This window comes from Medicago truncatula, chromosome 6 (assembly GCF_003473485.1).
Source record: "Medicago truncatula cultivar Jemalong A17 chromosome 6, MtrunA17r5.0-ANR, whole genome shotgun sequence".
Taxonomy (NCBI): Eukaryota; Viridiplantae; Streptophyta; class Magnoliopsida; order Fabales; family Fabaceae; genus Medicago; species Medicago truncatula.
The window spans coordinates 41,625,377-41,652,128 of NC_053047.1; the positions used below are offsets into that span (position 1 = coordinate 41,625,377).

Here is a 26,752-nt window from a genome sequence, read left to right on the forward strand (position 1 = left end):
CAAGGATAACTAGAACAATGGACTAATTTTATTCATGGTTGCACTCATAAAAATATGGCCCGTTTAAATAGAATTCAATAAAAAGATTTAGAGAATGGTTCCAGCATAAATAAGTGCTAAAAGTTTCAACAGTCTTGTTCTACTAGCATCGTTTACATATATATAACTATAAAAAAGAAAGATTTTTTACTTGATTATGATAATTCTCTTAAGGTTTGCTCTAATCTCTCTAATAGCTCTTCATCCTTCTCCGCTATGGTTCTTCCTTTTTTCTCTATTCTTCAAAGTGTAGAATCAGTAAAGTGGTGACTAAATAGATTATCAATAGTGAACTAACCCTTCCACTAACTCCCGGAAACCGTCCACCTATGAAAATAGAATTGAAATGATAAATTCAACAAAAGAAATTAATTAACTTCATGTAAGAATCATCCAACTTACTTTTCTTTACAAAAATAAGGAAGAACTTGCTTTTCTTTACAATATTTATATGAGAATGTTACAATATATTTTTATCTAGTCTGTCTATTCTTGAACTACGAAAATGTAAATAACAGCAAAACTGTTTGAACAAAACAGACAGCCAAGCACAAGCGCATCCTAACCCCAACTTGATGGTACACAAATAATTATATACTGAGTAAACTCAGTAATAAAAAGTAAACAAAATATGCATCAAGTAATCTATGTGAAGAACATGTCAGTAATACTTTACCAACGGTATCAGAAAAAAAGAGAAGAACATGACAGTAATACTTTACTTCCATCATTCTGGCTTGGTTAACCTCCAAATGATGGACATCAAACAGCCTAGCTAAACTATTCCTGTATATAAACGGCAAATCTCTCTCTCTAGCATAAACCTTTAGTTACCTTGTACTGATGTCATTTAATGTCCTTTAGCATTAAAATTTGAGGTACTAATAACAGAACCAAATATACTTATGATAGTTGGTAAAAGTCGAAATTCTATACAAAGATGCAATAAAAGTCCATTGAACTGGAGTAAGCATCAAGTTTGTGAGGCTAAGAAATTTAAGTGCAACATATACATACAAACTCAAGATACATTAAGTATGTGTAGGTGCTTTGTAATTTTTGCTGTTGTGTTAACCATCTGTTTCATAGGGGAAAGAGCCCCTAACAATCCAGAGTTCCACCAGGAGGTAAGTAAAGTAAAGCCTGACTAAAAGTTGTTACATCTCAAACATGTTTTGCTTTTTAATACTATCTATGTATTTGCTTCTACAAACATGGCAACTTTTTTGTCTTTTTATTTTATATACAGGAAATAAGCTTCATTCATTCAAATGCTAAGAGAGCAACAATACAATCAAAGGATCATTAGACACTCCCCATCCATAAATGAGGACTTATTAAGATAGATGCTAAGGGTACATATTGAACTTTCAGAAGGCATTAAGGCAGTAACAAAACAAAATCCAAATCCAAACAACCAAGCTAAATTCTTAAACATAGTGTTATTATACACAACACAGTCAACATGACTTATTTATTATGTTTCTTGGAACATCTAAAACAAACGAAGGAATATCAAGTCTCCAACACTATATTTCCCTCCTACTTCGGAACTTCAGTTGTTTTGGCTGTCTGCTTTGGAGCTTTAGCAGAAACTCTGCAATGAAACTCGAGCTTTGGAGCCAATATTTCAGCCTCACGTTCAGCCAATATTTCAGCCTCACGTTCAGCCAATATTTCAGCCTCACGTGCAGCCAATATTTCAGCCTCACGTTCAGCCAATATTTCAGCCTCACGTTCAGCAATGGAATCAAGAACATCCTTCTTCAAATTCTTCTGCTGGTTCAGAGATTAATATTAAAGAACTGAAATATACGGAAAGAAACTAAAACTGTGAAACTTGAATCAAAAGCATTGGTGAAGGCAACATAATAATAAACTTTGTTAACACATTTCCCGAAAAAACTTGCCCAAAGTTCTAGGTCAGAGGGAGTGTTGGGCAGAGCCAGGTCAGCATTCACTTGATCAAGTATAATCTCCAACGATGCCAGTTCGAAATCCTGTTGGATTAAATAGTAATATTAGAGAAACTAAAATTGTGAAACTAGGATCAAAAGAAAGCAATTGCAAAACTTGCCGTGGCTTTGGTTTTTCTCATACAAAATTTGTGCTTGGGAGGTTGTGGGTGATACAGGCCTAGGCGGTGAGAACAGTCATAGCGGCCCCAAGGCATTTTTGCGCTTGTGAGATGTCAAAAGATTGGGGAGAGAAGAGACTCAGCTGCATATATAATACGAAAGAAATAAATAGTTAGTGAAATATGGCTTTCATCAAAAAATAGGAATCAAAAAAAGAAAACATGATGGAAAAGAAAAACCTCTGAACCTGATATGGTTATATCAAACACTATAACAAAAGAAAATACATAGCAGCACATAATTCAACAATAAGTCAAGCTACGGAGACTTTATTACACTCAGCAGCATCAGTTATCAACTATATAAGATATATTTTCTAAAAACAATCCTAAAAACACATGTATTGATTTATCTATCGTTAGGTGAATGATCCTAAAAACGATCGACCAATCAAACTCGTGAGAAAAGTTAACAAACATCATTCACCTAATAATAGATTAATCAATACGAAAGAAAAGATCTGTGTTCACAATGAACAATCACTTTGTTATATGAATATTTGCTCACAAGTTAAAAATCTGTGTTCACAAAACTATAATTTTCTATAGTAAATTCTGTACATAAAAAAAAAACAAAAAATCAATACGAAGGAACATATCATAAAGAACAATACAATTTTATAGTGTGTGTGTGCGCGAATAAATAGGAAGAATAGATAGATTATATTTCTGAATTTCATCGTATGCAATTTTAAAACCCTAACCCCCAAATTAAGAGAAGAATGTTTGAGCAATCAGTTCAAGAATTGGAAAAGGAAAGAGAAGAATGACAAACGAACGAAAATTCAATTCATACCTGCGACGATCGGAGAGAAAGAGAGAACTTAATCGTGTAATCGTCGAGAGAGGAGAGAAAGAGAGAATATCAAAACTTAAGAGTTTTAAGACCGACCCGACCCCTATTTTTAACAAGCAATTTTTTTTTTAGTTTTACTTTTTCCACCCTGTGCAAAATAGTCTTACTTTTATTTATTTTATTGAGTTTGGAGTCTTTTTATAATTTAATCGATTTATTTTGATAAGTGATATTTTTGTTGTGTATGATATTTATTAGTAGCCCCTATTTTATTATTTAGTGGAGAAATATAATTAATTAGAATTACGAGGCTTTGGGGGCAGAATTGGAAATATGGGAAAATAAGTAGGTTAAGATTTATATAAAGGGAAGAGTTAGGGTTAGAAAAATTAGAATACTGTGCAAACTGCTTTTTGGGAGAAAGTGAGAAGTTAGAGAAGGAGAAGAGGAGCAAGCTTGTAGAGTTTGTAATCATCTAATCTAAGGTAAGGGTGGGACTAGCTTCTCTAATAATGGGTTTATAATTTTGAAATCTGGTTTAATCTTGTAGTTGTTGTTAGTTTTGATGTTATAGGAATTAAGTTTATAATTCTGGAATAGGGTTTAACATGGTTGTTGTTGTTTGATTTTGATGATTAGAGAAATTAGGGTTTGAATTGCAATTTGATTGTTGAGAGATTATAATTTGAGAGAAATAACCTAGGGTAAAGTGAACCATAGAATTGAACGGTGAAATGAGTGGTTAATTAGGTAGGTTAGTGAGGGATTAACGTTCTAATGATAGGGTAATCATATGGTGATAATTATGGACGATTTTGGAGAGTTTAGGGCTCAAGAAACGGAGCCAAGGAGGCTCCCATGGTAGAAAATCGCAAAAAAATATGTGATTTCAGCATGTATGATGCTGTCGAAATTGTGAGGTGATTCCAGTGATCGTGAGGCGGTTTTGACAGAAAATCTGTAATTTCAGTATGTATGATGCATACATTATTTCATGTTCTTGCGTCTTTTTCACACGTTTCTGTTTTGAATTAGCCTTTGGTGTAAACATGAAAGTTTTAGATAATTGTTAGCTTTCTAGTGGCGTTGGTATGACTTGAAAATGATTTTTGGTTTTTGAGATATGATAAAAATACTCCAAGAAGATCTTAGTGAAATTTTATGAAAATTCCGCATAACTATTTCTAAGTCAACCCAAAACTTATGAAATTCTTACATATGGTTCACCATTATTTGTATATGCTACTCATTAACCTTTTTCTTACATTTCTTTTGAAATTCTTACAAATTGGTTCACCATTATTTCTCTTTAATTTAATATCTCATATGATTTAATATTTCTCTTATATATTTTCTCATTTTAAATGCACGTTCCATGTATGCTTGTAGATTTGTTGCATGCCTCCTTAAGATGCAATGGGGTAATAGATATGCCAAATTAAAGACCTGAGAAAATGTATATATTTTAATCTCTCCATTCATATTCTTTGATAATTTGCCAAAATAAAGACCTAAGAAAATGTATATATTTTGACGATAGGAAATGGGGAAAGAACCAAATAAAAGCACAAGGTCTACAAATAATAAAATAGAAACTTGAGAGAATATTAAGCTGTTTTGATTTTTGTGGTTTAAAATCGTAAATATCACCATCCATTCTCATGCTGCCCTCAGCTTAAATATTATGATGATTTTCGTGGAAACTTCATTGATGGTGTCTTATTGATGACTCCTAACAGAACCAAAACATGAGAAAAATATTTGGAAGAGAGAATAATGCATATCTATGTTAATACTCAAATCAGACCTAAAATGTAGAAACATGCTAAAAACATGATATTAAACACAAAAACTCTCAAAATGTCAAAAATGCAAGGCTATAATGAATATGTAAAAATGCATTGATCAAATTTCCCAAACTTAAGCTTATGTACTCCGAGCAAAACACAATATTAAAGACACATAGCAAAATTCAAAAAGATAAACAGAGCGTGATGCAAAGTTGCAAGCAATTAACACATTTAAAATTTAAGGAGCATGACAATTATTGTTGATTTTGGATTTGAAAAATTACGACAGAGCTATATATGAAACTGTTACCGGGGTGAGTCACGACCAGGTCGCTTTCTTTAAGACGTTTCGTGGCTCTACCCAAGTTGTGCAAGGTAGACTAGCAACCGCGCCGTCTCCAGGATAAAACAGCCCAGATTCAAACTGTACGATTAAAGGCTGCACTGCTAGAAATCGCTCGAGAATAACACCTCAGTATGGTTTCGAAAATTCGAAAAACCACTCTAATATGGTTCGCAGACAACTCGAGAAACCAAAGAAGGAGGGAAGAAAAGAACGGTTCGTCAACACAAACCGAGGGAGATGAGAAGGGGAGAAAACCAGAGAAGAGGATTCGATTCTCGGTTTTGGAGTGAAGAATCCAATTCCCGAGCACTTTATTTATAGAGGGGAATTTTCCTCGTTTTCTCCGCCGACCCGGTTCGCGACCCGCCAAACTCAGCCCACGACCCACGTAATGGTAACCACGACGCGGAAACGTGGAGAGGAAGCTTGCACGTGTGAAAAACGTGTGGGATTTGGTCCTCCGTGTGCGGGAAACTCGGAGAGCAAATAAAAAATATTTTTTCATTTTCTGAGCACCAAAAAATATATATCTATAAGGCCCAGCCCAAGCCCGGTCGGTGGCGGCGTCGTGCGTGTGGCTTATATAATTTTTGGCTAGCGCTCACTCCGTTCACAAAAGTGGGTACCCCAAGGGCACACCCTTGGAAGTGATTTCCCACATATATAAACACTACTAGAGTGTGTGATCTACCCAATGTGGGACATAAAATTTTCAATTCACACTTTACACTAGTTTCTACATCCTTGTGTTTACATTCCAAAGTCTCCACATAACAACTAGTATACTCCAAGTTTTTGCCAATATACACTAGTGTTCCAACAATTATGAATAAAATCTTGACATCTGTAGTGAACAAGGAGGTTAATATTCGACTAAAAATGCATAAAACATGATAGAATCCTCACAAGATGAATATATAAAATGCACCCAATCATTCAAGAAGTGTACATGGCTACTGTTACTCTCAAGCACATCATCAAATCTAGCACCGTCATAGGCTGGACAAGCCTCTAACGTCAACACATCATCGGAGCACATGCATGTAAAGATCAAAATGTCTTTATTAAGGTTGTAATGGGGCCAAAATAAAGGTGAGATGATCCTAAAGGGGTCTAGGAGTCTAGGATATAAAATCAAAGAGGGTGACATGAAAAAACACTTTAATATTAAGCATGAAAGACAATTGAACTCAACCAAGTGATGACAAAATAGAACTCTGCAAGACATTTGAGCTCAACTGAAGATAGTTGAATCCAACACAGTAACTTTATTTTACCCACATTAGATATTTGCACGAGTAGATTTTTTTTTTTTTGTAAGGATTAAAACCCAAGTGACCCATATTTGCCTATGTGCACCCATACACATACACATATCGAGTTGGATCATAAACAACCAACTAAATCCTATATAATTTAAGTTCAATTCATTTATTTGATGAACTTAATTATTAACTCAAATTTGACTCATTGGATTCTGAACTCATGTTCAACGAATTAGTTACTGAATCATAAGAAAAATCAATGTTTATTCAGTTTATTGTCAGCCATAAGAAAAATCAATGTTTTGACAGCCATTTCTGTCATTGAACGGATACAGACACCAATTTAAGTTTCAGTTGCGGTTTTGGTTACAAAGTTAAAGACGACAACAACAACAACAACCAAGCCTTATCCCAATAAGTGGGGTCGACTACATGGATCAAATGACGCCATAGTGTTCTATCATACACCAAATTTGGATCCAACTCATTGACCTCTAAATCCTTTGTAATGGTTTCTCTAATAGTTTTCCTAGGTCTTCCTCTACCTCTACATAAAAAGAAAAGAAAAACTAACATCTACATAACCAAGTTTCCATAGTGTATGTGAAGAGGAGGTCCGAGATGCCGGCCAGGGGAGAGATGAACCATGATATCAATGCTAGAAGAAGCTCTTAACTCAGCAAGGATGTCTGCACAACTATTTGACCATGGAGTATATCAATCTTGGTGAAGAAGATCTTTGATGTCTTTGATCAAAGTAGCATATTTGTGAAACCTTGACATTTGATCATGTGGTATATCAACATAATGAAGAGAATCTGTGAAACAATGTATGTCATTATAATCGAACTGCTTGACCACCAAAAGTCCTTGATATGAACAGCATGAAGCTCAACATGAAAAATGTCAGATGCTCCTGAAAAGAATCCAAAGAAACCAGATTTCAAAACCTCGGAAGGATTACGAGGCAAACCACCAAATCCAGTCGTGATGGGGTTGCCAAGGCAGCTGCCATCAACATTAAGAACGGTGCAAGAATTATTGAAGGAATTCCATTTGACCCATCTATCCTCTTGCATCGAAGGTAGAGGACTAGGAAAGCAATAGATAAACGTGGAAGACGAATTGGAACCGTAATTGAACCAATAGTTATTAAATAATACTTTTTTTTATAAAAAAGTATAATTCTTTTTGGTAGCTGAAAGCCAACAATGCCAACTTTGTTTATGGCTCTCAGAGATTGTGGTCGGACCCCTCTATTATGTTTAGGTATCGACTGACCTTTGTTTTTGTATATTCTACTCTAACTAAATGTATCTTGGGGCGGCCTTTTTAGTACACCTTGTGCTGAAGAGAATTTACCACCGTTGTTAATATATTCCATTTTTTATTCTTAAAAAAAAAAAAAAACTTTTTTATACCTTTTTAAATTGTAATTTTTTTTAATACTTTTATTTACAGGAATTTTCCAATACTTGTATTTAATAAATTTTTGGTAGGATTCTTTATTTTATGGTGGGATAAGTATTTAGTAAATTTTTTTCTCAAGACTTGTATTTAGTATTATTATATTGGTTTTTTTGTTAAGAAAGTATTATTATATTGGTTCTTTTGTTAGAAAAATATTAAGATGGTAATTCTACATTTTTTTTCTAATATCAAGACGATACATTATACTTTTTTTAAGGGAGGATGATATATTATTATATTTTATACAATTTTATTTATTAGTTTAATCGACCACTCAAATGGGAAAAAGTTAAATTAAATATAACATACGGTACAAAATAATTATGCAGAAGACGTCTCTCACATGACATACATATTTTCCTTTCCTTCGTTCATCTGTCACACCAGTAAATTTGATCACTCTCTCTTCTCTTCTTAGATTTTCCTTCCTTCACAAGAACACTCACAAATCATAAATGGTGATACTGGTACTGTTGAGGAAATTGTCGGATCTTCAACCAGAACCGCTTCAGAACGGCGAACCATAGGTTTACTTCGGTTTTTCCATTTCATTCATAATCTTTCTTAATTTCTCGGATATTCATATATCAAGGTATTTTCATTCTTCTTCTTCTTCTTATCATTATTAATAATATCCTTTGTGAAAAACATATCATCTTCTTCTTTTTTCTTTTTCAATTCTAGTTGTTAATGGATGTCTCTGGCTGTCTTCCAATCTGTTCAGTCATTAATACAATTTCTTTAGGGTTAGGGTTTATACAAACCTTTTGAATTTGGGATTTTCTGTTCTGTCAATTCAACGAGTCTTTTGTTTTCAATTTGGTCGCAAGATGGATGCAATATGGTGTCTGTGTTCATGTAACTCATTTTTTGCCTAACTTGTAATTGATGGTGTCTTATATACAATACATGTTGTTCCTCAATATTGTCGTCGTCATCATCATCATCAAATTAAATTTGTCTTTTCACATTTCTGTTCTTTCATTTTACCCATGCAGCCGAGTCTCTTCCCAATCTTCAACATCTCACAAGCGCAAATGGCTAGAAGTCGAAATAGGCGATGTTCCATGTGTGCTTCTGCTAGGGCAAATCATGTGGCAAGTTTTTTCTAAAAAATATTATGGGAGTCTTAACATTGTTTTTTATTGAAACAATTTTAGCTTCTTTGTCCATAATTGATGAGTTCTTTAATATTAATCTCTATACCAGCCAAGGCCGGTAGAATCACTTGAAACAAAACTGGCTAGAATTCGAAGACACACGAATGAGTGGGATTCTGAGTTTGACTTAACATAAGAGGCAAGTTTTGTTTGGAAATGTTAACAAAGTTTATGAGGTTAGCCTTTAGCAATGATTTTGATTCAAGTTTCACAATTTTAATTTTCTTTGTTCATATTTGAGTTCTTTAATATTAATTAATCTCTAAATCAACAGATGGGGTTGCTGGAGAATTTGCAAAGTCGCGAGGATGATCTTCAAAAGAAGAATGCTGCTAAATTTCTGAAAGAGAATGATGAACTTCAAAATCTGAGAGCTATTCTTCAAAAGAAATATTCAATTCTTCTCGGATTTGGGGGTCAGATTTTTTATTTTTCTAGCCTTCGAAAGTAGGCTAAACTTTATTATTATCATGTCTCATGTTTCCTTTCAATCTGTTATGTGATTGATTGCTCGAAGTATTCAAATCTTCTCGGATTCGGGAGGTTTGGTTTTTAATTTTCTTATTCAATACTTCATGTTTACGGTTCACCATTTTCATTATCTCTTTCTCCGATTTTCATAACTATGCTATTTCAATTCTTTCCTCACTCTTCTTCTTTCTTTCTTTCTTTCTTTTTTCAATTCAAGTTTGAACTTAGAAGTTTTATTCACGTCCTGTATGTACAGAGAGAATGAATTGGGCAAGTTTAAATAAAGATCTACAAATAGAGATACTAGTTCGTCTACCCAAAAAATCGCTGATGCGTTTCAAATGTGTTCAGCTATCTTGGAACATTCTATTCAAAACTCCTTCCTTTGTCAATAAGAGGATGCTGCAAAATTCAGAAAATGGTAAAGCCCACAGTCTTATCATCCTTCCTTTGGGGGTTAGGGTTTATTAAACCCTTTTTAGATCGGATTTTATATTATTTTGTCATGGAATTTAACTGATTAAAGTTTTGTCCTATTTTATTTTTTAAATTTTCCATTTCCAATGTTTATTTTGTTTGTTTTGAAAGGCCGTGCTGTGAACGAATCAATTAGTTTTAGTAGATACCCCAAAAGGAGTACTACATACCCAAAAAGGAGATCTTGGGTAAAATCCAAGGCAAGTACGTATTTTCTGGAAACCTTTAGGAACCTGTAGAAATGCCTTTGATATAAATCTCTATATCTGCAGAATTCATTGGTGATGAAGATGTCGCATGATGATGTCCTTTGTGAAATTAAAAGCGGCATGAAAAAGGCGAAGTGCGCATATGATTTAAAAACCGAGGCAAGTTCTTCAAGTTTTAACCCATTTGGGGTTGGCCTAGTGGTTGGCTTGGGATCTTGGAGTTTGCTCTTCCAGAAGTCTCAGGTTCGATTCCCTCTGGTGCCAATTTCGGTGGGCTAAGTCCATACAGAGCTTGCTCTGGCTTTAAACGGGCCCCCCGCAAGTGGGCGGTGGGATTGGTCCCCTCGGATTAGTCGATTCTTGGATCGGATACCGAGTTTTCAAAAAAAAAAAAAAAAGTTCTTCAAGTTTTTCTAGAAATGCCTTTTGAATAAAGTTTCACAATTTTAGTTTCCTTGTTCACATTTGAGTTCTTTAATATTAATTAATTTACCTCTAAACAAGCAGATGAGGTTTCTGGAGGATGTGTTGACTTGCAAGGCTGAACTTGAAAATGAGCTATCAGCTAAACATCAAAAGGATAACGCTGAAATTCAAAAGCTGAGAGCTGCACTTCAAAAGAGGATCGATGAAGTTCGAAAGTTGACAGCAGGAGAAGAAAGGTTGTAGGCTTAGAATGAAATACATCCAAAATGTGATGAATCAGTTGATGAGTAGACTCCTTTGCTTCATTAATTTACTACTTTAAACCTTTATTTCTGTTACACAAGAAAGAGCTCTAGAACTTTTAAGGTTTAGAATATGCAAATGCAAGATTATGTATGGTTTTTATTTCTAATTTTCTATTCTCAAATTGATTTTCCTTTTTTTACATTTAAGAAATGACAATTGATCCTAACATTTTCACATAGTTATTGTCTGCCATAACTCTCAGTTTAGGGTTGAAACTTAAAAAGAATGGAGCTCTGAACAACCATATTGCAATTGATGAATCTTGGTTTAGAGACCTTGCTCAATGAGGAAATCTCCAAACCTCTCAAACTCCATGTTGCACTGTACAGGAGTAACAGATTCGTCGGAAATGCAAAGAGCTTGACCAATTTTCTTTATGTTTATACCTCCTTATCCCTACAAAACAAATGCAAAAACCAGTTGTCTCTATGTGTATACCATCAACACTTTGAATTGAAGGTGTTTCGGCATCCGTTACATATTGTGTCTGATGCATATAAATGTAAATAAATTCATTCACTTATATATTTTAAATCATTATCAGAGGTATTGTCAAAATGCCAAGGAACAACTACCACATCCCAATTGAGGCATGTTTTTTCTGAAAATTTGATGGGCATGTAGCAATGATTTTTATTCAAACAGTATCAGTTTATTTGTCTATATTTGAGTTCTTCAATATTAATCACTAAACCTGCAGAAGTCGAAGCAGTATGATGCTAACGTTGCTGAAATTCGAAAAGGCATGAATAATGTGAAGTCTCAGTCTAAATTAGAAACAAAGGCAAGTTTTTCTGGAAATGTTAACAAAGTTTAATGGCCACTTTAGTAATGTTTTTGTTTCAAGTTTCACAATTTTACTTTCTTTGTTCGTATATTTGAGTTCTTAAATACTTATGTAATTAACTTCTACACCGACAGATGTGGATGCTAGAGATGATCCAGCATTGTAAGGATAAACTTCAACAAAAAAAAGTGGCTAAACTTCTGAAGGAGATCGATGAACTTCAAAATCTGAAAACTGATCTTCAAAATATATATTCATATCTTCTCAGATTTGGAGGTTAGGTTTTTAATTTTCTTGCCTTTAAAAGGAGAAGGTTTACCTTTATTAGTATGCCTATTCTTGCATTGCTCGAAATATTCAAATCTTTACGGATTTGGTGGTTAGGTTTTTAATTTTCTTATTCAAGGCATTTTGTCTAGGGTTCATGATTTTCAAAATCTCTTTCTCCTATTTTCATAATCAAGCTATTTCCATTTTTCTTTCTATCTTTTTTCAATTCTAGTTTGAAATTAGAAGTTTAACTTACCTTATGTACGTAAAGAGAGAATGAATTGGGAAAGTTTAACTGAAGATCTACATATAGAGATACTAGCTCGTCTCCCTGTAAAATCGTTGATGCGTTTCAAATGCGTTCAACGATCTTGGGAGATTCTATTCGAAACTCCTGCCTTTGAGAAGAAGTGCAGACTGCACAGTTCTAAAAAAGGTAAAGCTAATAATAGTGTCATGAAATTTAACTGATTGATTTTATGTTGTATTTTGTTTTTTTAATTTTCAAAATTCAAATGTTTCTTTTGTTTGTTTTCAAAGGCTATGATGAATCAATCAATTTTAGGAGATACCCCAAAAGGAGATCTTTGGCAAAATCCAAGGCAAGTTTTTTCTGGGAATGTTAGCGAAGTTTACGGGAGCCATAGCAATTTTTTTTTTTCAAACATTTTTTATCTCTTTGTCCGCATTTCAGCTCATTTTAATATGAACAGTCCTTTTTTTAAAGTTTTTTAATATTTCAGTTATTTTTAATTTTAATGAATTTTTTCAATGTTGTTTTTATACTCTTAGAATTTGGTGGCAAAGATGTCACATGTTGATGTCGTTGCTGAAATTCGAAGAGGCATGAATGATGCAAAGTGTGCGTATGATATAAAAACTGAGGCAAGTTGATAGCAATGCTTTTGATTCAGGTTTCATAATTATTTTAGTTTCTTAATTAGCCTCTAAACCAGCAGATGAGGTTTCTGGAGGATGTGTTGACTTGCAAGGCTAAACTTCAAAAGGAGCTAGCTTCTAAACATGAAAAGGATAACGCTGAAATTCAAAAGCTGAGAGCTAAACTTCAAAAGAGGATAGATGAAGTTCGAAAGTTGACTAAGACAGATGAAGAAGCAGCAGGAGGCTTACGATGAAGTACATCCAAAATTTGATCATTTAGTTGATGAGTAGACGAACAATCTTCTTTCCTTCATTTGTTTTAGTGGACCAAACATATGTGGAATTTAATTTACTATTTTGAACCCTTATTTTTTGTTGGAGAAAATTGAGTACTAGATCTTTTATGTTTTAGAATATGAAAATGTAAGAGTTTACATGGTTTTCATTTCTAATTTTCTATTCCCTTTTTGATTTAACCTTAGAAGGAGACATGAAGTTAACAATAGAAGGAGAAGAAATATAAAACAAGGAGTCTAAAACTTATTGCTTCCCTAGTTCTTTCATTTCTAGTTGATTTAACTGTTCAATTAAATTTGAAGATTATCATGTCTCTTCTTGGTTTGGTTTTGGTGATGATTTGGAGATGGCAACTATTGTTTAGACTTGATGAAACAGTAGTTCGAATGCAGATTTAATAGTTTGATGCAAAGTGTGCGTATGATATAAAAACTTGAGTGTTGTTGGCCACAGATGGGTTGGTTTCTCTATGAGAATTTTTTTGTTTAAAGTGGATCATACACTAAACATGATGAACATGGAGAATTTCAGTATTAGAGTTTGGGAAAGTAGACCGATATGGTGATATCTATATTTATAAAAATTTAAAGCAAACCTATCACAGATAATAATGCCAAATTGTAGAATCAAACGCAGGTTTGATTGAATGTATAACCATCACTCTATACAAGAATTTGTACCAAACTTCTTAGTCGCTTTTTTCAATCGAACAAAATGATGAATATCAACATATGAAGAAAATAAAGAGCAATGAGATAACTTGGCGCGCAAGTTAACTAATTAGAAGTATTTGCATTTACATTTCATTTCTAATTGTAATTTCATCTGCATCTAGTTAGTTAGAATGGTTTTCTCAAAAAAAAAAAGTTAGTTAGAATGGTGATGAGTTGGCACTAATGTGTATATAACTCAATAATGAACCTTCACAAGCTAATGAAAATCAGTTACAAGTTTTCTCCATTTGGAGCTTTTTCTTTCTCAACCATGGAGGTTCATTCTTCTCTGAATGAACATTCATTTTTTTGGGAGGGTTAAAAATGCAAGCAAATGCCTCAAGTAGCATGAGTGATATGGCTGAGAGAAGAGAAAGATAATTACTAAAACCTCAAAATTCAGTAGCTTGTTTAATTGGTAACAAGTAACAACCATATAGCTGCTTCTGGAATCAAAAGCTTCCTAACAGAATCTGATAACAAGTAATTGGTTAGAAATGCAAATGACATTTATTAGAAAAATGTTGGACCACTATAAGTTGACTTGATTTTTACACCCTTTTATTTCTTTTGCACTCTCATGTTTCAATTTCATCTGAACAGCTTTCCCAACACATGTCTCAATTTCATCACCAAACTTTCCTCTTGTCTGTATCAAAATCAAGTTAACCCTAGAAAAGTTCAAGTTCAAGCATGATATTGTTAGTAAATCCAATCATCTAAAAGTGTTCAAATAGTCAGATTTCTTATATACCACTTTTTAAACACTTTGGTACCCCAAAATTTGGTTGAATATATTTATCCATCATCCAATCATTTAAAGTCATGTATCACTTTTTAAAATTTAATTATTTTAAATTCAAAACATAAATGCAATTTAGTCCCTCTAGTTTTGCAATTGTTAAATCTTCAGGTTTGGTGTTTGAGTGAGTGAAATGGCCCTGAGTGATAGAGTGAGAAGGGAGTGGAAGATTTAAAAGTTATTGTTGAGTTTGTCTTCAAATTTGTGGCTTGGAAGAACAGGGAAATCGTGACACGATTCTGGGATCGTGACGCGATTTCGGATGCCGTGAGTTAGGGTTGCAGGGGTGCAAATCGTGTCACGATTTTGGGAAAATCGTGACACGATCAAGAAACTTGCTCGTTAAGTATCCTTGATAAGGACTGGTCGTTCCTTGGGACGGACGCAAATCGTGACACGATTGGAACAGAGGAAGACTAGTACTTAAGTGTTCTTGTGCAGATTTGAAGAGAGAGAAAAAAGAGAGAGAAACTTGGGAAATCAAAGGGGAAGCTCTAGGGTTTAGGGTTCTTTGATTAGAGTATCTCTTGGGTTGAAAACATGGGAAACACCTTGTAGAGAGAATCATTGAGTGTCTTGGTGAGATTGGGAAAGGGGTAGAAATTAGGGTTTGTTCAAAGTGAACATTGTCAAGCTAATTTCTTGTAACCTCTTGTATTCCTTTTGTAAAGAACTTATTTGATAGTGGATTGGAGAGTACAAACTCTCCTCCAGAGTAGGTCAAGTTTGGACCGAACTGGGTGAACAATCTCTTTGTGTTTATTGTTTTCTTCTTCCCTCTCCTTGTATCTTGTGATTGTTGCTTTGTGTTTCACACTTGGTTCCTAGATTAGATCTAGGTGGTGTTTTGTTGTTTCTTGCTTGCACAATACAATTTGTTTGGTGGTTACCACTCTCCGTCGCTCCACACATCATTATTCTTTGTATTGGTGTGGTTCGATCCGGGTCTTGGAGGCTCGGGGATTCACAACAGTTATGTTGAAATGGCAATAAAAATTGATGATAGATAATAGGGAGGAAAGCAAAGCAAGAAAAAACATGAATAGACATAAACGATCGCTTTTTTTTTTACGACAAAATGTCCCTGCACAAGATGAATCGAGACCGGCAAGATAGATAATAAACAAGCGTTTATTTCTCGTTAAGTTAGCTCGGGCTTGGGCTTTATTTATTATTTCTTCATTTGGCCGAAAAATAACTACTATTATTTTTTGTCTTTGACAAAAACTACTTGTCTCTCTAAGGTTGCATGCCAATTTTCATTCATAATCTCTTAATTTCTCCCATTTTTATAATCTCACTCAAGCTATTTTCATTCTTTTTTTTCTTTCTTTTTTCAATTCTAGTTTAGTATTATTATGTCTCTTTTTTGGTTGTTTACTAATTTTCCAATCCAAAGCTTCTTTTGTTTGTTTTCTCAGACATTAAGTAGGGTTGCATGACAATTTTGTTCTTTCATTCTATCCATGTAGCTCAGGCTCAGTCTCTCCCCAATCTTCAACATCTCACAAGTGCAAATAACTTGCCCTAAATCTCAAGTGGCATGTTTTCTGCTACTTGGGCGAAACGCAAGGTTTGTTTTATCTTGGAAATGTTATGGGAGCAATGCTTTGTATTCAAACAATTTTAGTTTCTTTGTCCATATTTTAATTCTTTAAGATTTATCTCTATACCAGCGTCTCTTGACGCAGACGGCGCTTGATAAACTGCCTGATAGAATTCTAAGACACATGAATGAGTGGGATTCTGAGTTGAAGTTAACATACGAGGCGAGTTTTGTTTGGATATGTTAACAAAGTTTATGGGGAAAGCCTTTAAATGTGATTTTGATTCAAGTTTCACAATTTTAGTTTCTTTGTTCATATTTGAGCTCTTTATTATTAATTAACCTCTAAACTAGCAGATGAAGTTCCTTGAGGATGTGCAGAATTTCAAGGCTGATCTTCAAAACAAGAAAGCTGCTAAACTTCTGAAGGAGAATGATGAACTTCAAAATCTGAGAGCTGAACTTCAAAATAAATATTCAACTCTTCTGGGATTTGGGGGTTAGGTTTTTAATTTTCAATTGCCTTCAAAGAACAAGGCTAGCCTTTATTATTATGTGTCTTCTTGCCTTTCAATCTGTTTTGCGATTGATTGCTAGAAAATAATCATATCTTCTCGGATTTGGGAGGTTAAGGTTTTTAATTTTCTTATTCAATGCTTCTTGTTTAGGGTTCACAATTTTTATAATCTCTTACTCCTATTTTCATATAATCAAGCTATTTTATATATATAAATGATTAATTACACATGAATAGAAGGCAAGCGGGCGACAAGTTGCGCCGCTAGGCCTTTTTGGATAGCAAAACCAATCCTCGTAACACAACATTCATGGATCTAGGAGTCATGACATTGATGATGCTTGGAAGCCAAAAGCAAATGGTATAAAAGCATGTTGCTTGTCCAAACATGCTTTCTCATGTTTGGCCACTTTGCTTGACGCAAATTTTAGGGTTGCATGTCCTACGGTAAAAGCCCCGGTCAAGTCCACACATGCATGTTTTCATTACTCTTTCATCAATGTATTTTCATTCTTCTTTCTTTTTTTCAGTTCTAGTTTGAAATTAGATGTTTTACTTACCTTGTGTACGTACAGAGAAAATGAATTGGGAAAGTCTAACCGAAGATCTACGGATGGAGATACTAGTTCGTCTACCAGTAAAATCACTAATGCGTTTCAAATGCGTTCAACGATCTTGGAACATTCTATTCAAAACTCCATCTTTTCTAAGTAAGAGGAGGCTGCACAGTTCTGAAAATGATAAAGCCTATAGTCTCATGGAATTTAACTGATTAGTTTTTTTTCCTTTTTAAATTTTCCAATCAATATTTCTCTTGTTTGTGTTTCAAAGTCTGTGCTGCGAATGAATCAAATAATTTAAAGAGATACCCCAAAAGGAGATCTTTGGCAAAATCCAAGGTAAGTTTTTTCTGGAAATGTTATGGGGCACGACGCAATGCTTTTGATTCAAACAACTTTAATTTCTTTGTCAATATTTGAGTTCTTTAAGATTAATCTCTATACTAGCAGAAGTCGGTGGCGAAGATGTTACATGTTGCTGTCATTGCTGAAATTCAAAGCGGCATGAAAAATGTGAAGTGTGCATATGATTTAAAAACTGAGGCATGTTTCTTTCTGGAGGATGTGTTGACTTGCAAGGCTGAACTTCAAAAGGAGCTATAGCTGCTAAACATGAAAAGGATAAAGCTGAAATTCAAAATCTGAGAGCTGCACTTCAAAAGAGGATCGATGAATTTCGAAAGCAGACAACTGAAAATTCCAAAGCAGCAAGAGAAGAAAGTGCTGGAGGCTTAATGTTAGAAAAGTGATTGATCAATTTACATGTTGAACAAATTATGCGACCGTTAAACATATTTCGAGAAATCAGTGATAATTTGTGTCAGCATTAAAGAATTGAACAAAGTAGTATTCCATAGGTAATTTGTGAGTGTATGATTTTTGCGTGCGTGACGTAAATAGTACTCATGGTGTAAGATTATGGTGTAACCTTCCATGAGCAATCAAACAGTAAACCCTCCATTCACTATTATAAACAAAAATCAACATTTTAGATTCATTCATTAAATGATGTATGTGATCTATATTATAGACCATGTGCATCATTAACTAATGAGACATTGGTTAACAACTAGAATTGAAAAAGAAAGAACAAGTAGAATTACCCTCAAAAAAAGAAACGAAGAAGAATGAAAATACCATACATACCTTGAGAGTGAAGCACTTTTAACAATGAGAAAGATCAACTGGTTTCATTCAAGAAAGGAGATACATGGGTGGAAGGCGTTGAGAATGTGAAGAAAGTGGTAAAAATGCACTTTTCCAATCTGTTTGCATAAAAATGCCTTAGATAAGTGGTTGTGCTTAATGAGTTAATTGATTTAATTAAGAAAAGATGAGATAAGTGTATGTTCCTAAAGGTAGATTTCGAAAAAAAACATTTGATTCTGTTAGTTGGAAGCATCTAGAATATATGCTCAACCAGATGGGGTTCCATGAGAAATGGATTAAATGGATGAGGGATTGCGTTTTCTGAAGCTCAATGTCGGTTCTTGTGTATGGAAGTCCGACAGAAAATTTTGAGGTGAACAAAGGGTTAAGGCAAGGAGACCCACTTTCTCCATTCTTGTTTATTATAGTTGCTTAAGGTCTCATAGGTCTTGTAAATAATGTCATCCGAAGAGGGTGTTTTAAAGGTTACGTGGAGAGTAATGATCAACAACACTATATGTTACAATACGCAAATGATACCATACTTTTGGGTGAAGGTTCTTAGGAAAACTTATGAAGTTTGAAGTTGATTCTCAGAGGCTTTGAATTAGTAGCAGGACTGAAAGTCAATTTCTACAAGAGCAGGTTGTATGGGATCAACCTTGAAGATCAATTCATCGGTGCCGCATATGCCTTCCTCTCTTCCAGTATTGATAAATTTCAGTTTCGCTTCCTTGGTCTACCTGTTGGGGTGAATCCGCAGCGTTGTGATACATGGAAACCGATTAAGTTGGAAACAAGTATGTCTTCCAAAGAATAAAGGTGGGTTGGGTGTGAAGGACTTGGAGCTTTTCAATACTAATCTTTTGAACAAATGGAAAGTGGTGGTGTCTCAGAAAAAAATGCACTATGGTATGATCTGTTAAAATTCAAATATGGTCTGTTAGCTCGTAAAGTACTCCGCCATGATGGTCCTATGACAAGAAGATAGGACTCGAATTGGTGGAAAGACATTTTGCTTCTGCTTCTACAAAAATCTGCCTCTGCTTCTTCACTAGAAGAAGGTCAAAAGAAAGCGATCAATAAACTGTAGAAGAGTGGTCCTCATCAAAGATCAATGTGTTCGGATGGGAATCATTATCAAAGATCGATGTGTTCGGATGGGAATCATTATTCATGAAGACATTAATGGAATAGAACACTTTCTGCAACATGGACAGCAACTGAAGGGAAAGGCATACCGGAAAACACGCTTCTTGATTTGGCTAGCTACAATCTGGAACATTTGGCTGTTGAGGAATGCAACCATGGCAGATTAAGTCTTAAGGCCAAGATTCAAGATCTATCATGGAGTTGGCTAATTAGCAAGAGGGGTATGGCATCTGATTTTGTATTCTCAAACTGGTTAAATAACCCTTTAAAATGCCTCTAGTCGATAATGATTACTTTATTATGTAAACGGGGTTTACCCCGCCTACCATCTTGTTATTATTGTAATGGGTTAGAGTACATTTCATGACATTCTCAACGCCTTCCACCCTTTTAGTATTATTATTGTTATTATCATCATCAACAATTCCACAATTTTGTTCTTTCAAGAGCAAATGGTTCATACCTCGTCTACCGCATCTCATGAACGCGAATTAGGGCTCCATATCACGTCTGCCGCATGACTTGCAAAGATTGTGCAAACCCCAATGCAAGTTTTTGCATGAAAAATTAACAAAGAGAATGAATGGATTTTATTTCTAATTTTCTATTCTCTGCTTGATTTACCTTTTATTACATTTAATTATGGAACAAGAAGAATGAAGTTAACAATAGAAGGATAACAAATACAAAACAAGGAGTCTACAGCTTATTGCTTCCCTATATGCTATGAAGCATGGATACACGGACACGACACAATACTGACATGCCGACACCTCTAACAATTTGAGAAAATCACATAATTAATTAAAATTATATGTGTCGGTGTCGGACACGTGTCCGACACCAGGACACGCCTAATCCGAGAAATATATCAAAACAATATAGTACGAAAAAACAAAATAGTCAAATCTTGATGATTCATGGTCTAGAGACCTTGTTCAGCGAGGTAATCTCCCAACCTCTCAACAACCATGTTGCACTGTCCAGGAGTAACAGGTTCTTCATAGATGCCAAAAACAAGAGCTTGTCCAGTTTTCTTTATTGTTATACCTCCAGATCCCTACAAAACAAATGCAAGTGTCGGTTATCTTCTATGAAAAGTACCAACAGTTTAGACCAAAACCGTGTTAGTGCCCGATATGTAGCAGTCTAATACTGACACACTAATCATATATCCAGTCACTTCTTTTTTTAAAATTATTATTAGCGTCTATGTGTGAGTACGAGTGTCGTATTTTGTGTCTGTGTAAGTGTTTCATATTGTTATTTTAGAGCAAAGCAACTATAGAAAAGCTCCTTAATTGGATTAATTGTAAAACATCTAGCATGATGTCACAAACTTTCAGAAATCACATTTGAATTTCACAATAAAACTTAACTCAATGTGGAGATTTTCAAGGTAAATATACGAATATAACATAGTAAATGTATATGCGCAATGTGCATACAAAAATATATAGGTTTTGGCTCGTCCAACAATATATTTGTCATTTTCATGTCGTTTGTATGAGAAAGATGCTGTACTAATAAGAATCATCCAAATAAATTCTTCCAAATGCATAACTCATTTGGTAAAAAGTTGCAGAAACATTTGATATGTTGGGCGATTCATTCCCACCCTATGAGTATAAAAAGTTACCTTCTTCCCACGAATGACAGCTCCAGGCTCTCCTTGAATAACCATGTACTTGATTTCCCCAAGGTGCATGCCAGTAGGTGCAAGATGTCCTGGTTCGTCGAAATCTTTCATGATACCAGTAATCTCATCAGGCTTAAACTGTAAAAAGAAGCATAAAACAAATCAATGCACTTCAAAAGCACACAGGTCTCACATATAAACAAAATCATCACACAAATAAGACCTAAAAGATACAATGTTCTCGAGTTTCATTGCAATGTTGACAAGTAGTTAGTCATGATAAGTGTTTATTCTGTAAACTGCAAATAATATGTTTATCCAAACATGACCCTAATCTTATAGCTTCTCAAATCAGAAATGTAATTCTCGTATTATCAACTCAATTTGACACAAAGAAACGAACAGATCCTAACACCTATAGCACAATTTGTCTAAGATTTCGTCTTTACTCTTGTCGAAATAATCGTTACTAGAACGGTTATAGCATACACAAATAAAAAAATGATTAAATCGATAGATTGATCAATCTATAAATCAAATAAAAGTAATGTTCACGATGTGATATTGAAAAGCCACATGTCTCAAATGTGAATTAAAATTTGAAACAAAATATTAAATCAAGATGAAAATAGTTGTTATGATAGATCTACATCGCAACATTGTGATGACGAGAACATTGATACAAAATGAACATTAGAAAGTGCGCGCACACATACATATATATTAAAAAAGCGCGCGCTCACATACAAAAATAGATTTGAATTGAGTGGATATTACCTGAGGGAATGAAGTGCTCTGAGCCCAAACAGAACCGTCATGGCCGAGAATGGCAGCCGCGGTGAGGTGATGACCAGTGCCATCGATATCACACATCAAATGTTCATCCACATAAGTTTGCCACGACATTTTGTTATTCTTGTTCTTCCTTCCTTTGTGTTTTTGTTTTGCTTTGATTTTAGTTTTCTACTTTTGTTATTCAAAATGCTAGTTGAGAGAGAGAGAGAGAGATTGGTGAGAATGCTTTAATAATTTGTTTATGATAGACAATCAGTTTTTCTCTCCATTCAATGAATTCAATTCCTTCCATTCAACGTCCCCTTCATTTTAGGACCCAGATTTTGCTCTGGTCTCTTGTTCTATTTCTCTACTTTCTATTTTTATCTTATGCAAACAAAATTACCCCTATCAAATTCTATAAAAAATAATAATAATAAATGCCCTATCAAATAACAATCTTATCAAAATTTTTTGATAACTCTTATTTTGGTTCCTCATGGAATAGAGACTGTGACTAATTCGAAGTTTAGACGAAAGTTAAAGTAAAATTCTGAAAGTGCCTCTTATTACGAAAGGGAAGCTAACGAAAAGCTTTCTAAACAGACCAGATCGTAAACCCCTATAGATCGGTCTGATTTATTCCCAATTTTAACGAAAACCACGAATAAATATCATCCTCTTATTTAATTCCATCAACACATTGTATTTTGGCACATCTTTTTATATTTGTTATTTTTGTAAGAGCAATTCTTGTGATTCTTGGCCCATAATTGTCGTAAAATATACCAAAGCTCGTGAAATTATTTCAGTTAATAATCAAAGAGACATCAGTTCATTTTTATATTTAATCTCCCATTTTTACCAAATATTTAACCTCCCTAATAAATTTCAGTTAGTGCACTAAATAAGTATATTTTTCCTCTAGAAAAAGTAAGTATATTTTTATATTTAACTACCCTAATAAAATAGTATAATTAGTTGAAGGAGATATAAAATTGAAAAATATATTGTTATTTTGTTTAGTACAAAGTAGTTTATTGACGAGTCTGATTTCTTGAAGCATCATTAAGGTCATCTTTCCGAAATAGTTATTATCGATTTGTATTTCCATTGCAGCTTCATTTTATATAAATTTAATATTATTATCGATTTGTATTTCCATTGCAGCTTCATTTTATATAAATTTAATATTAGTTTTAAAAATATATATACCTAAGATCACTTTGGATGAGGTGTAAGGGATCTCTTCCTATTTAACTAGAGGTCTTGCATTCAAATTCAACTTTAAAAATACAGCAATGTTAAATCTCTTGAGGGAAAGTTTTGCCGCCCTTTGCGATCCTAGCCGACTCAAATGATTAATGTTCTTTTTTGTTTACGTTTTGTTATTTAAACATCGATTTATAAGACAACCTAAATTTTATAAAGAAAATTAAGTATTGGCAAAAAAACCAAAGTAATAGAGAGAGTAAATAAAAACATAATGCAGGTAGGCCCTAATAATTTTGTGACAATTTTTTAGAACGACTTTCTTATACTTATATTGTGTTTTCACTCTCTCTCTTTATCTCATCCTCTTTCTCTCTCTGGTTTTTATCCTTAAATAAAATGAAAGAAATCATTGTTAAAAGTTATAAAAAAAATAGATGTACTATATCATTTTTTTTTTTCTAATTATGATGTAGTATGAGTTGGTTGACATTTTTTTTTAAATAGTCAATTTGATATTCTTAGTTGTTATCAAACCATTGACCTACTTATCACTCTAGTTTTTAACTCTCCTATCCTAACACTATCAAGTAGGGGTGTTCATGTTCAATCCAATCCAAAGCAAACCGCAATAATCGAACCGAAAAACTAAAAACCGAACCAAACCAAAAATCGAAAACTGAAGAAAAAAACCGCAATTTTAAATGGATTGGATTGATTTTTGGTTCCCTTAGTATAAACCGATCCAATCCAATCCAATTCAAACCGAAATATTTATATTTGTATATATATTATTATATGAATAGTTTATAAATGTTTCCTTAATTTACAATTATGTAACTATTTTTTAGACTTGTTCTTCAATAATGTTAACTTTTTTTCCGTTCTTTTGAGAAATATTATTAATTTACGATTCTATAACTATTTTCTTTAATCTACTATTTTATTTTCTTTATGTTACATTTATTTTCTACTTATTTATCCTTTTCGTAACCTTACATTTTTATGAAATGTCATAAAATAATATATTTTCTTAAAAGAAAATGAAAAAAAAAATATACAACAATGAAAACCGAAAACCAATCCAATCCAAACCGAAAAAATTTGGATCGAATTGGATTGGATTTGATTCTAAGATTAAACCAATTGGATGAATAAATAGCAAAACCGAAAAGATTGATCGGATGGTTTTTCCTCCAAAAATCGAACCAATCCAATCCGCGAACACCCCTCCTATGAAGTTGTTCTTATAAGTTATTTTTTATGAGTTGGTTAGCTTAATTTTAGGATGTATTTGAATTGAGGGCTTAAGAGGGGAATGAAGAAGAGTGTTTACTTTTAAAAAAAAATTACGGATTATATAACATGTTTTTCTAAAATAAATCAAGTGTGATTGCAGTATTATACGATCGTTTATTATGTTAATATGTTAACTTTAAAAAAAATATTTCATAGTGTCCGTAATTTAAAAATGAAAACTAAACTCTCATCTCTCTTCCCTCATAAACCCTCCATCCAAACACACCATAAATTACTGAGGGTTTAGGAGGGGATGGGAGGGGAAGACTTACTTTTCTTTTTTAAATTACGAAAATTATAAATTGATTTTTAAAAAATTGAATTAACAATATAATAAATGATCATATAATATTTCAAAAACAGTTAGGGTGGGTTTGGTTTGCAAAACGGTAAGTACTGGACAGAACAGTACAACATAAGACAGAACAGCACAGGACAAATTTTTTATGGCATTGAGTAATTTTTTGTTTTATACGATTTTTGAGGGACAAAATGCTATTTTGGTATTTTAGACTACTTGTACGTGGGACAAAAAGTTGTGCTGTGATTTGGTGAGAGACAAAAATATGAGTTTTTGTCATGTCACTTGCCTCCAGTTTGTCATGTACCTGAAACAGTTTTACAAATCAAACAAGTGACAACTAGAGTTGTTCTGTCTTGTCCTTCATTTTTTAGCAAATCAAACGCACCCTTAATTTATTTTGAAGAAAACATTTTACATTGTTCGTAATTTAAAAAATAAAAGTGAGTCATTTCCTCCCTTCCTTTCCTAAACCTTCAATCTAAACGCACACTTAGAATTAGCTCGTTATATCATCATAGTTCATGAAGGACGAGTGTCCCTCCACTGCTCAATCAATTTGATTATAATGGTAAGCATTTGGACAAAGTTTTGTTCAAAAAAGTTTATGTAGTCAACTAATCTTAGTTACCACCACATGGATGGTGTCTTTGCATGCAATGCAATGGATCAGTGCTATATATATTCTCTCCGTTAATGATTATTGCTATATAATTCAAAGCTAAAGCAAAACTAAGGGACCACTGAAAGGTGTGATTTTGTGTATAATGGACCAAACCAAACTCAAATGAGCATATAAACCAATATTGACTGAAGATGATAAATTTCAAAATTACAACACATATGGTCTGTCTCCATACGAGCATATCATCCAATATTCGATGCTGGCAAATTGACAACGACAAAGGTCTGGTGGAGAATGTCCCAATATATATATATATATACACTCCCTCCGTCTCAAATTATAAGCAAAAAAACAAAAATCACACTTATTAAGAAAATTAAAACATAAGAATTTGGAATATAGTTTTTTGTGTTTTCTTTGGAAAAAAATTTATAGGGAGATGTAAAAACAATTTTCATTGGCTATTGGTTATGGAAAAAATGAAAGAAAGAGATAATTGAATGTAATTTGCATTTAATTTTATGAGAATAACAAAAAAAAATCTTGGAAAAGATAAAAGTTTGTGTTTTTTACTTATATTTTGGTACAAAGAAAATGTGTTTTTTTTACTTATATTATGGGACGGAGGGAGTATATATATAATGGTCCAACTTAGATTCTGGGAAAATGAGTGTCACATCTTAGTTATGATCTTGTAATGTAAAATTTGATGTTTGCTTCTCTCTTATTTTATTTAAATTTGAATGAAATTCCATTTATTTGAGATAAAAGTTAATATAAAATTTTCATTTAATAATAATGCATGTAACATCATAATTTTATTTTATTTTTAAAAAGCAAAAATGGTATATATTTACAATAACAAAGACGCCGCTCTAACACAAGACGTACTAAAGAGGTTGCTCATAATACAGAGTATCTGTCAAATATTAACAAAAACAAAAGCAGACATTAGTCGATACCCAAACATAGGCATGGCAATAAAACTCATACCCGCGGGTACCCGCCTGAACCATACCCAATTTGATGGGTGTTCCCCGTTTTGACAGGGTTTGGGTATGGGTTTCCCCTGATTTCAAAACACGGGTACGAGACGGGTAACAAGGATATAGGTACCCACCCCAAACTAGAGCTGTCAAAACGGGTCGGGCCGTATGGGCCGGCCCGTTTAGCCCGAATAAATATAGGGCTTGGGCCTAAAATATTGAGCCCAAATTTTAATAGGGCTTTTTAGCCCGGCCCTTAAAAGCCTGGTACCCGTTAGCCCACATAACAAAAAAAAATCCTATAAATTATATAGATTTTTCAAATAACTCTTTACTTAGTTGATTATCA

At 33.6% G+C, this 26,752-nt stretch overlaps 2 protein-coding genes across 2 annotated transcripts; both read right to left on the minus strand.

Annotated features, from left to right (window-relative positions):
- Positions 1 to 1,339: 1,339 nt before the first annotated feature.
- LOC112422558 (translation initiation factor IF-2) lies at positions 1,340 to 22,234 on the minus strand. Its single transcript, XM_024785700.2, has 5 exons — positions 22,197 to 22,234; positions 2,973 to 3,004; positions 2,117 to 2,259; positions 1,950 to 2,039; positions 1,340 to 1,815 (listed from the first exon to the last, which is right to left on the minus strand). The coding sequence occupies exons 3-5, from the start codon at positions 2,210 to 2,212 to the stop codon at positions 1,582 to 1,584; spliced, it is 420 nt and encodes a 139-aa protein (XP_024641468.2). The 5' UTR covers positions 2,213 to 2,259; positions 2,973 to 3,004; positions 22,197 to 22,234; the 3' UTR covers positions 1,340 to 1,581.
- LOC11441012 (profilin-2) lies at positions 20,225 to 22,189 on the minus strand. Its single transcript, XM_003620705.3, has 3 exons — positions 21,984 to 22,189; positions 21,207 to 21,344; positions 20,225 to 20,627 (listed from the first exon to the last, which is right to left on the minus strand). Exons 1-3 carry the CDS (start codon positions 22,110 to 22,112, stop codon positions 20,493 to 20,495), a joined length of 402 nt encoding a protein of 133 aa, XP_003620753.1. The 5' UTR covers positions 22,113 to 22,189; the 3' UTR covers positions 20,225 to 20,492.
- Positions 22,235 to 26,752: the final 4,518 nt, after the last annotated feature.

Bases quoted from the DNA above. Each gene is read 5' to 3' on its own strand.
- LOC11441012 (XM_003620705.3), bottom strand. From the start codon at position 22,112: ATGTCGTGGCAAACTTATGTGGATGAACATTTGATGTGTGATATCGAT. The intron at 21,345-21,983 runs GTAATATCCACT...TTCTTTTTACAG, and splicing joins AGAGCACTTCATTCCCTCAG to TTTAAGCCTGATGAGATTAC. The intron at 20,628-21,206 runs GTAACTTTTTAT...TTTGTTTTGTAG, and splicing joins CTGTCATTCGTGGGAAGAAG to GGATCTGGAGGTATAACAAT.
- LOC112422558 (XM_024785700.2), bottom strand. From the start codon at position 2,212: ATGCCTTGGGGCCGCTATGACTGTTCTCACCGCCTAGGCCTGTATCAC. The intron at 2,040-2,116 runs GCAAGTTTTGCA...TTAATCCAACAG, and splicing joins TGAGAAAAACCAAAGCCACG to GATTTCGAACTGGCATCGTT. The intron at 1,816-1,949 runs GCAAGTTTTTTC...CTGAACCAGCAG, and splicing joins CCTCTGACCTAGAACTTTGG to AAGAATTTGAAGAAGGATGT.